This window comes from Sciurus carolinensis, chromosome 7 (assembly GCF_902686445.1).
Source record: "Sciurus carolinensis chromosome 7, mSciCar1.2, whole genome shotgun sequence".
NCBI classification, from domain to species: Eukaryota; Metazoa; Chordata; class Mammalia; order Rodentia; family Sciuridae; genus Sciurus; species Sciurus carolinensis.
In genome coordinates this window covers 141,901,421-141,913,202 of record NC_062219.1, presented here as the reverse complement: position 1 = coordinate 141,913,202, position 11,782 = coordinate 141,901,421, and the positions used below count along the sequence as shown (strand labels likewise).

General features: G+C 46.2%; 1 protein-coding gene across 1 annotated transcript; it reads right to left on the bottom strand.

Moving 5' to 3' along the window:
- Window positions 1-812: 812 nt before the first annotated feature.
- LOC124988712 (transmembrane protein 14C) lies at window positions 813-8,068 on the bottom strand. The gene is made up of 6 exons (XM_047558421.1): window positions 7,918-8,068; window positions 6,865-6,932; window positions 6,467-6,543; window positions 5,083-5,184; window positions 2,230-2,317; window positions 813-1,295 (listed from the first exon to the last, which is right to left on the bottom strand). The coding sequence occupies exons 2-6, from the start codon at window positions 6,885-6,887 to the stop codon at window positions 1,241-1,243; spliced, it is 345 nt and encodes a 114-aa protein (XP_047414377.1). The 5' UTR covers window positions 6,888-6,932; window positions 7,918-8,068; the 3' UTR covers window positions 813-1,240.
- Window positions 8,069-11,782: the final 3,714 nt, after the last annotated feature.

The following is an 11,782-nucleotide window of genomic DNA, read 5'->3' as shown; positions in this document are numbered from 1 at the left end:
ATCCTCCTTCCTTGTCCTCCCAAGTTGCCAGATCAGATGTGTACCATCTTTCCTAGCTATTCTTTCCTTTATTAAAGAGGGAAAAACTACCTGGAGGTGTGTGATCATAATCCCAGCTTCAAAGGAGGCTGAGGCAAGAGGATTCCAAGTTCAAGGCCAACCTGGACAATTTAGCAAGACCCTGTCTCAAAAGTAAAATAAAAAGAGCTAGGAATGCAGCTCAGAGGTAGAATGTTTCTGGGTTTAATTCCCAGCACTGTAATTAAAAAAACTAAAGAAAACTAAAACAGGGGATAAGGTTACTAGGTTAATCCTCAATGCTGAAAAAGAATAAAGTAAAATGTGCCAGTGTCCAACTGGTGTGTCCAATGCTGAACCAAACTAGGCAATTCAAGCTCTGGACAGCTCTTTCAGTCCGACATTTACAGATGAACTACTTAAGCGAACTCCATCCCCCCACCACACACACACACCTTCTGCATAGTCCTCATCTTAGAAATCCTCAGAGGTGGGGCTGGGGTTGTGGCTCAGTGGTAGAGCACTTGCCTAACACGTCTGAGGCCCTGGGTTAAATTCTCAGCACCACATATAGATAAATAAATATAGGTTCATCAACAGCTAATAAAAATATTTTTTAAAAAATTCTCAGAGCTCATTATTAAAACAAGCTTCCAGGCAATGCATAACCAAATAACGATCCTTGGTCCTTATTCAAAATGGGCAATTAAAAAGAATTTCGCATTTCTAAATCACCTTGCTATCCACATCTTCTGTATTTCCGACAGGTCTGGCAAGGAAGACACCAAAGAACATGTTATTTATAGTAAAATTTATTTCCACTGATATTTCATTTCACATAATCTCAGTGTAGGTCTGGACTAAGATGAAAAAGAACGCACACCTGAATCTCTTGGCAACACTTTTCCACACCGTTCTTGGAGTGGGGAGTAGGGCTTCAGGACCCCCAGTGTGAAGCCTAACACTTTACCCTGTGATTTCATCTGACACAGACCTGAGCCACACAAGGGAGCCAACAAGCTCCTGCGCGGTATCCTCGCCACCTCGGAAGGGCTGTGACAGTAACGCCAAACTTTTTCCCCAGTGAATTTGGTGGTGTTTTGGTTTTTGAAGTAAAATGTCAGAGTGTGTAAATGTGCTGCACTTCTTTCCCTTAAAAACTGAGAACAGTGGAAGTCTGGAGAGTTCTAATTCTTCACAAGTCCAGGCTGGGTTGGGACCACTACGGCTGGGGTCTATTCAACATACTTATTCCAAGTTTGGCAACCATCAGCAAACTGTTCAAAAGAAACACAAACAAAGACACATCAGGAAAAGGAGAGAACAGGTGACCATTTTTTAAGGGACTAGTCCTCTGCAGGTCACAGCTCTCCCGCACAGCTGCACAGGAAGGAAGGTACCAGGTAGATAATCAGAAATAAAATGTCCTCCCAGGAGAAACCAGAAAAGGAAAACACCAACACACAGCAGCAGCATTGCACTGGAGTCTGAGAACACAACGTGTATTCCCAATGCAACTGCCAATAATCTGAAGATGAAGAAACTGAAGGTGAGAGAGATCAAGCCCTCCCAGGTCACAGACCTAATTAGCGCAAAATCTCCAGTCTCAGTTTACTGCCCTTGCTTGACCTTGGTCTGCACTGACTGTTTCAAGTATAAAACACTACAACAGACAGACAGGGTAACTATGACCAAAGATGGGCCCATAACATTTTCTAAATAGGACTTTTTAAAATTCCTCTGCCTTCAGGATATCTTTATTACATATAAGGACTATAATATTTAAGACAATTCGGTTGGGTTTTTATAATCAAAGTTGGTTAGAAAACAGATGTCAATCAAAATTTCCTTTCCACAATATTTTCAGTAACAAAGGACACCTACACCAAGAAACATGGAGCCCAGGCTGAAAGCCACACGCAGAGCCAAAGTCTCGGCTTTGCCCTGAGGCTTCCACACGGTGGGAAGGAGCCTGGGTGACCACAGAGCAATCTGAAAACAAAACCATTTCAACAGTGAATGAAAATCCTTAGACCATCTTGACATTAAATCCATGACTGCTCTTGCAGCCTTTCCTATTTATGTATAAATTAATTTCAGTTGACAGCTAGGATCAGGTAAAATTCACTGAAACAAGTAAATTTCTGAATGTATCTTTGGCAAGAAACTGAACTCTGTCCTGTTAAGTAAGAGTAACAGAATGCTACATACCTGGCCCCTGCAATTAAACCTGCAGGCATAAACTTTCCAGAATGGTAGAATCTCATTCCCATGATGCCAGCCAAGGTCCCAGAAGTAGCTGGTGAAAGAGAGAGAGAGTCCAAAGTCTTTGCATCTTATATGCAGGGGACCAGACGTCCCACGCTGCTTTCAAGGCCCAGACTCCATCCTACCCTTCCTCCTCCCACCTCAGGCAGGGCGAGCTCCATGGCTGCCCACATTCTGAAGATCTAAGCTCAAATACTGACCAAATAAGGCCCATTACGACAGGCACTTGGCCTGCCTTTTGGCCTCCATCTCTCATGACTCTACTGCAAAACCCACACTTTAGCCATAAATGCCTAAGTTTTCTCCAAAATGCTGGAGAATTTTTTCACACTTTGTGTTTCTTCCCTGTCTGCTCTTCCTGCTGGGATCTACCCAAACGCCAGCTACTGCTAAGCACAGTGCTGGAGAAGAGACTGTATCAACAACAGTCTTACCTCTGAGAGGGCCTCAAGTCTGCTGGGGTACACTAGTGTAAAGAATCACACTAGCCAGGTACGGCGGCACACACCTGTAACCCTGCTACTAGGAAGGCTTGGAGGGCAGGGGGTGCACGACCTCGGCCACTTAACAAGACCCCTTCTCCAAAAGAAAGGGCTGAAGATGTAGCTCAGTGGTAGAGGGCCTCTGGGTTCAGTCTCACACACACAAACACACACAAATCAAACAAAAAGGAAGTAAAATTTGTATTCTGGGTACAATTAATGCTACACAAATAACATAATGGCAAGCTGTTCAGGAAGCTCAGGCAACGACTGGCAGAGGAAGTAAAGACTGAGCCGTATCTGAAATCAGAGGAGGAGGCAGAGCTGAAGGGTGAGGGACACAGGCCAGGCGGAGGGAGTGTGTGTCACAGGCACTGTGGGAGGAGGAACGCGGGGCACTCAAGGACACAAAAGGTCACTGTGGCACAGAAGATGTGGCTAGCGAGGAGGAGGGGCCCAGCCACCTGCATCCCTGAAGGCCACACCAGGGACCATGGTCCTCCTCCCTACAGCAAGAAGTTCGTCAAGGCTATTAGACAGGGGGCTAGTGAGCAGAGCTGCAGCCCCCAAATGTAATCCTAGCTCTGCATGAGAACAACTGTAGAGAACCAGATGTGGGCAGGGTATTAATGGGGACTCCCTCAGAACGCAGGCAGGGGCGGGGAAGGTGGCCATGGAGGTGGAGACGGGGACAACCTAGGGTGGTGCTGGCATTGACAGGACCTGGGAAGAGAGGGGCCAGGACCCAAAGGAAGCGGGAAGAGAAGACCCACGAGAGAGAGCACGCGGCCAGGTGCGAGCAGAGCCCTCGGACATCTAAAGCCTCTCAACCAGCCAGCTGCTCGCGTGGGGGACAGCTAGGAGGGAGACTGTCCCTGGGGTTCACGAAGTAATTTAAGGAATGGCCTTCCACGACACTGTCGAGTCAGAGTATAAAGGAAATAAGTCACGCCTCAGGACACTCAATTTAATGGACAGAAAGGAAGATGGGTACACAGGAGAAGTGGAAGATAAAAAGGAAAAATAAGGAACAGAAAATGATTGGTCAAATGTGCTGAGACGGTCAACAGTCCACGTGAAACGAGGACTGACCAATGTACAAAGGAGCTCGCAGAGACAGGGGTCACTGGCAGCCTCCGGGACACCTTCCCGTGGACAAGGGGGATAAAAATGCAGTCTGAAGGGTTGACGATGTGTGAAATGGGGAGAAATGGAGGACAAATGGTTTCTTAGAGAAGTTTCTGAGAGAAGGAAAGGGCAGCAACTAAAAAGGGAAGCGGGGTCACCAGAGGTCCTGCTTTGTTACATGGGGAGAGATGAGCACATGTGAGCCCCAACGAGAGAGATCTGCCAAAAGGGGGGGAAACATACAGGAGGGACTCCTGACAACACAGTTCCGAGCAAGGCAGGGAAGAGATCAGAGCCCAGGTGGAGGGACTACCCTGGAAAGGAGGGCGAGAGGACAAGGGAGGCCTGAGGCCGAGGGCGGCATGGCGGTCTCCACCTGGAGGCTTAAGCAGGCAGGAGGTGACTGTGGGAGTGGAGGGTGAGAGCCGGGACCGTGGAGTGGGCGGAACGTCAGTCCAGAGCACGGATGAGGACGCTGCTCAGCAGAGCTGAGGGCCGGTGCAGCCTCCGTCCCCAGCCAGCCGTCGCTGGCCTCCCCCTGCCTGTCCTCACTCCCACCCTCATAAGGGCCAGAGCAGCACCTCCACGTGGTGGGACTGCGAAGGCACCGCATTCCCGGCAGTGTCTGACACCTGGGTGGGGCCCATCAAGAGTGTCCAAAGCCACCCTGATAAGTGATCTTCCCTTTCCCCACGCTCCTCACGGCCAGGCCTGCTCAGGGGGCACTTTCCCACAGTTCCACAGTCGCATTTTACATCCATGTCTGACTTCCCTAGCAAATCAGAGGGCTTCCCGAAGCAAGGCCCACCCTTACGCGACTGGCTGACTGCTTAAGAGCAAACTGACTTTCAAATGGGAAAAATGCAACATGGATGAAGTTAATGCAGACAATTCAGTGATGCTCACGCCGACCACGGTTAACATCCAACTGCAAAGAGTAACAGACAGACTGCCTTGTGCAAGTTCAACGTGAATCTCACAGGGAAGACAGCCATGAAACGCTCTCCACGCTCTATACATGAAAGATAAACAAACGAGCACGAATCCCCGTTTGAAAACTTGCCTCAGCAGAGGCAGTCCAATCTGTGAGTGTGGAGAACCTGCCACATCCCACCAAACCAGGGCCTTCCGGTAAAACGAATGATGGGGACAGACATGCTCTATGGAGACATCAAGGCAGACATACCTAGGAAAACCCAAATGTTCCTGGGATCCTGTGACAGCTGGTAAGCACCCAGGCCTGCTAAACTTCCAAAGAAGAGCCCGGCCGCCAGGGACGGCACACTACCTGGAGGGAAGCAAACACAGGCTTGCGTTATGTCTGACATTTAGTTCATTTGCCAAATCAACCAGACTCCCCTGGCCTCCAGGGGAGCAGATCGAAGAGAAGCTTTCTTCCCACAGTTCCTAACCAAGGCGTCCTCAAGCAGGAAAACGTCTTGGGAAATCTGCTGGCTTAACAGAGAAGTCAGGGTCTTAAGCACCATCCTTCTCTCCTCCAGCAGTAGGGCACTTCCAATCTAAGAAACAGTTACCTCCATCACAGAGCAAGCGGAGTCCTTCCCTCCTAGGTGGATCTGTGTTTAGGCTTTTCCTTTTTTTATGTTTACTTTTTTTTCATTTGTTCTAGTTAGTTAGATATGACAGTAGAATGAACTTTGACACATCATATATAAATGGAGGGTAACTTCTCATTCTACTGGTCGTATATGATGTAGAATCACACCAGTTGTGTAATCATATATGCACACAGGGTAATGATGTCCAGTTCATTCTACCATCCTTCCTGTCCCCATGCCTTCACTTCCCTCTGCCTAATCCAAAGTACTTCTGTTTTCCCCTAGGTGCCCCCCTTATTGTGAATTAGCAACTGCATATCAGAGAAAACATTCGGCCTTTGGTTTTTTAGATTGGCTTATTTTGCTTAGCATGATATTCTCCAGCTCCATCCATTTACCTACAAATGTGGTTAGGTTTTTCTTAACAACCTTGATCAGGTTGTGCACAGGCAGGACTTCAGAATCACAAAAGGGAAATAGGGTCGGTCAACTAAAAACAGATTCAGAGAATAAGAATCCCAGTGCATGCTTGTTGAGTGGGGACACAGGCAAGTAAGCATAGTGATAACCCCTACCTAGAAAGATGAGGAGACTTCAAAAATGAGTATGAGAGAGCTGAGGCTGTAGCTCAATGGCAGAGTATGTGCCTAGCATGAGCAAAGAAAGCCCTGGGTTCTGGCCCTAGCAAAAAACCTAAAGAGTAAGCGAAGACCAGAGGCCTCTTCCTACTTGAATGGTGCAGAGATGACATCCTGGGGTCAAGGCTGATGAATGGCAGTTGAAGATAACAATAATCTACACCATGCCTGCCCACCTTTAGGATAAAGAAGCAAAAACAAGCCTGGTTCAGCTTGGCCAGATAAACAAAAGGCAAGTGCAGGAGTCTGACAGCTTCAGTTGCACTCAAGCTTTGGGGCCTAAGGCAAAGTGGCCTCAAACAAGACTGCTGCTCTGGGACCCTGGGGACTCACTCTCCTCTGAAATAATGTGAAGAATTTAAGCAGCTCTTACCTGCTTTTGCATAGCCAATGATTCCACCAGTAGCAACCAGTGCTGCGTAGCCAAAGCCAAAATAATGTAAAGGCACCCTGAAAATAGAAAAGGGAGAAATCAGTGCTATGTATAAAAACAAATATAAAACCCACATGAGTCATTAAAGGTCATCATGGTTCCAGACAAATTTTATCACTATACAAATCAAAGTAAAACTCAGAGAGGTTGAATGACTCACTGAGTCACACAACTGGTCAGTGGCAGTGCTGGGACTCAAATCCAGGACTCTGGCCATGTGTTCAGTGACCCACTCATACCCCATAATGTCCCTAGGCAGTCCACTCTAGGGCTCTCTTCAGATGGAACTCTGGTTTTAGAAGTGGCTAGTTATTCCACTGTTAGTACTGTGCACTTACATTGGGCCAGTGTTCTTCTGCATTGCTCTCTCACTGCAATCAGCGAAGAGACTACACCAGGCCTGCACCTGTGAACAAGGGGCTGGATCAGACGTGGTTAAACGCATGGATCTCCAACACAGAAGAAGGTCCAAGTTCTGGCTCAAGACCTTGGTGGCTGAGAATTAACTGGGCCCTCAAGCTACACCTCTGAAGCCTCAGTTCCAATGAAGATAACAACAGCACTCATTTCCTACGGCTGTTGTGAACATTCCACGAGGCTAATACGTGCTCAGCACATAGTAAATGCTGTACAAATGCCAGCCGTTTTTGAAACAAAACTCGTTTCTAACAGGCCCACAAAAGTGAGAAAAGAAAATGAGCAAGATTCACTGACAGCTCTGGACAGGTACCCAGTTAACCTTTTCATGAGTTAACCATTACTTACTATTAAATCAGAAAACAAATACTCTGTGCCTTGAGTTCAACTATTTTTTAATCTCTTTAGCGAACAAGAGGAATGCAACTTATCGTCTCTACCCCAAGAATGTAATTATTTCAGTACTCGAGCCTTGTAAAACTTTTAGAAACTTCTGCATCCAACTCAGAGCTCTTATTAGACTGGGACGAGGGGAAGATAATTACATTTGACGCTGCCCCCTTTGAAAAGTTAACTCCTATCTTTTAAGTTTTTTGCACTCATGGAGCCCAAGGAGACTGAAAGCAACGCACACCAGTCTTGCTTTAAAGAATTAGGCTTCCACAGAAAGGGAGGCCTAAGGGTCGCGCCGAGACGTGAATTTTAAGTGGCACTGATATTTCTTTAAGAAATGGGGGAGGGGGTTGCAGGAAACGAAACAATACTGCGCTACACGGGTAGCATTTACCCCACTCTGGGGATCCGGGGGGCTCCCAACCTACATAAGGAAAGCAGAAAATGCGCGACGAGAAAAAGCACCCACAACTCGGCCTAAAGCTCTCGCCGGGATGGCGGGGACGAAAAGCAGCTGACAGTGGAGCGTCTTGCTTCCTAAAAGGCAAAACCGGCATAAAATAAGAACAACCCCCAAGTACCCAGCAGCTCTCGCGAAGGTCTGCGCCGGCGGAAAAGGCACACAAGCCGCAGGGCGAGCAACGAAGGTCTGAATCCAGGTCTGGGAGCGTCTCGGGCGCACTCGCCGTCCCGGGGCGGGGCGGGACCTAAGGCGAGGCCCCGGGAGGGGGCGGGGCTTGAGGCCTGAAGTCGCTGCGCGCGCACCGTCTCCCGGAGACGGGACAGGGTCTGAAGCCCAAAGTGACTGCGCGCGCAGTGTCCGGGGACGCCGGGATAGGAGCTGCGGACGCGCTGGGAATCCAGGGGGGCGTGGACTGGGAGCGCGCTGGGTCGGGTGAGTTGGGTGGAGCTGGGGGCAGGAGTCGGAGTTGGGTGTGCACAGGCAGGTGAGAGCCCGTACACAGCTTCAAATTCTAGTGGTCAAAAACCGGAAACCGAGCGTGTAACACGGGTGTTGCACCAGGTCAGATGCACTGGGCAGGGCTGAAGAGGGAGGCAGGAGAAGAGCACCTGAGGCTGGACTCTGAAGGCCCCCTTAACGGAGGGATACAGTACCAGGTGTAACCCAGATGCGGGCTATCCGGGAGGACTGTTAACCTTAAGGGGCCGCTTTCAACCTGCAGAGAATATGGTGACCACGGGCTGGGCAATGAGACCCACATCAGTGTTTGCGTCTGTCTTAGGAAGTGAGGCCAGTCTTGTCAAGAAACATTTCAGAGGGGGAGAGAAAGTTGCATATCATTTCCACCTATATCTGTGAATCACGAGTCCACAGCATGGCATTCTATTTCTGCTCTATTTCCTGCTGTGTTTTCTGCAGCCCCATTCACTCATTTGCTGTACACCAAAATTTTGGTGTCAACCATGACTTTTCCCTCCTTCATCCCCTACAATTATCAATATGCATAATCTTCAATTTAAGCATTTTTTGGACCTCTGATTACGTTGGCGTTTAAAATTCACAGCTCCCACCCACCCCCCCAAAAAAAAAAAAAAATCCTAAACAAATCCCAAGTTGCAATGTTTCAAATCAATTCATGGCTATCAAGTATCCACAATATGATTCACTACATTTTTAGTAGTTTAGAGCTTTATTGGTAAAGCTAAACCATCCACTCAATAAACCTTTCTCCAAGAAATTAGTAAATAAGAGTACAAAAAGAACCACACCTGTTTTCTCAGTCTACCCTGTCTGCCACATGCTTCTTGATCTCTTATGTTGAAGCCATGCAATATTAGCATATGCACATGCCATGCTGTTACATGCTGGACACTGAAGTGCTTTACATAAATTATCTAATCTTAATATAACCCTGTGCAGTAGGGACTATAATTATCTCCTGCTTTTCTCCTTGGAGGAAATTGAGGCAGACAATAAAAAGTCACACTGTTAAATGACAGAGTTGTCCTAACTTTTAGTGTATTCTCAATAGTGTCCAGAGCACTCCTGTTCTAAGTCCAAATATGTCATTCCTTGGCTCAAAACTCTTCAGTAGGCCGTTTATTTTATGCTGTGGCCTACAAAGCCCTGCACCTGACCTCAGGACTGTCTCCTCTGTCCCCCTTGCTCTTGCTGCCCCAGTCTTCTCACTCCAACATAACTGCTTCATCTGCCCAGAATCCTCTCCCCAGATAACCTCCCTGGCTCACTCCCTCATCCACTTTAAATCTTTACTGTCACCTTCTTAGCAGAGCCCTTTCCTGTTCATCCATTTAAAAGTACAACTTGGGAAATAAAAGAAAAGAAAATAATAAAAATTTTAAAATGCTACTTAGGAAATAAAATAATTTTTAAAAATAATTTTTAAAAAATGCAACTTGATAGTTGGGGATGTAGCTCAGTGTGGCGCCTATTTCCTGCCACTCCAACACTTGACATGGTCTGTTAGAATAGAGGACTCAACACTTGACACAGTTCTGTTGATCGTCCTCCCTCTTGGGGGCCATAGGTGTGGTATGTCTCCGTGTGTAGTTACTTTTTAATATTAATAATCAATATATCATTAGAAACTTATAGGAAAAACTTTGGGAAGGTTTTACTGTATTGGAACACAAAATAGTGCACAATAAAAATTTGACAGTGGTACGTAGATAAAATATATAAAAATAAACATGTAGCTGTGCTCAAGTTAAAAGGAGCCTGTGATTGCTTTAGTATAATAATAGATGGATCAAGAGGCATTCCTCTGAGCTTGGATCCGGTGTTTAGCCTTTGTTGCTTTCTTAGTTTCAGTCTAGAGACACTTTACATAATAAAAACATTTAGGTTAGTCATAAATATAATTTGTGCTTTTCCTATGTTTAGTCTAATTCTTTAAGAATCAGAATAAGATTGTAGTCTGCCATTATATGAAATTAGAATAAACTAATGATTAACTATAAGTTGATTTCTTTGCCCTTTAATAATAGTAAAAGTTTCTCACTGTTAAACACTGGAGTTCATGATGGGGGTGGTTTCTCAGAAAATCTAGTTGACGTGTTTGTTCTGAAGGTTGAAGGCTGGCAGATCATGGTGCCCTCAGTTTAGCTGGGAGACGAGGTTGTTTTAATCTAGCTGGGAAATAAGGTTGTTTTGGTCTGGGCTGTCATACAGAGAAAATGTGTACTTTGAGAAGAAGCGTAGATTGTACTTTTGAAGGTTTTTCTTCTTTTAAACTAACCATAAAATGATATGATCATTAGTAAAGAAAAATATCTATAAAAAGGCTGGCAGAAAAAATAAAGACAGATTCAGCCTCACAAGGTCTGGTGTCTGTGTGTGCTGTTTCTCCACCGCGCCAATGCCTCCCATCCATCTAGGACCCCTGACCCTGCTAGCGCTGGACCCTGGCAGCTCAGTAGCAGAGTGCCTATCTAGCAGGCTTTTGTGCCCAGCAACACAAAAACAAACCTTCAATGCCACCGCATTTCCCTCCACAGCATGTTTTTCTTCATGGCACATACCTCCTCACATGCTGACCTACTGTCAAGTTCACCTCCTGACTCTGGCATATGAACTCCATGAGAGTGAAAACTAGTATGCAGCACTCAATATAGGGCACATAATGGGTGCTCCATAAACATGCCCCAGACAGACAAGGAGATGCAGAGTGAGAAGTAAGGGGCAGTCAGCAGAGGAAAGAAAGATGACAACCTGCAGAGTCGGAGACAAGAGGGAAAGATTGCCCTGGCTGCATCCCATCCCTGACTTTTCCTGCTGCTAAACTTTTGAGACTAAGAGGTCTCTGAAAATAAGTAAGTTATCGAGCTATACAGATGGTAGCCAAAAGGAAAAAGGACCAGTCCTGGAAAAAATTCCCTAACCCACCAGCAACATGGCCAAACAACCACAGGGAAGATGTTCACTGCACCTAAAGGGTCAGGGTGTTTTTTAATGAAATTTTGAGAAGAAACTTATATAAATCACTTACATTGAACGCACACTGGCTATACATAAGAGGGACAGGATAACACAAAACAGGCCAACCCTAGGTTGGTCCATAAAGAATAGTTTTCTACTTCTCAGTTGATTCCAAAAGCAGAATAAGATGTGGCCTTGTTGGGCAATATTCAGCAAACAGGAAAAAAACAAATGTGGAGCAGTTTTCTTTGTTGATTTGACTTGAAGCTGTGAGTTAAAATGATCTTATTTCTCTTCTTCCATTCTCTGGCCTGTAACTTAATTGAGGACATCTCAGAATTCTTATCACTTCCCTGGTCTTGGTCAGACACCTGTGGCCTGTACGGATCCACTGCCACGCTCTTTGTTGAAGTCTAGGATAGCCAGAGTGCTTTTATTTTCTGAGTTGAGTCTTTCAGAACTGAGAAAAGCATTGTGCTTCTATAAAAAATGCCCTGTAATATGAAAACCCAAAGTCTCATAATTTACAAAAATCAATCAAGCTG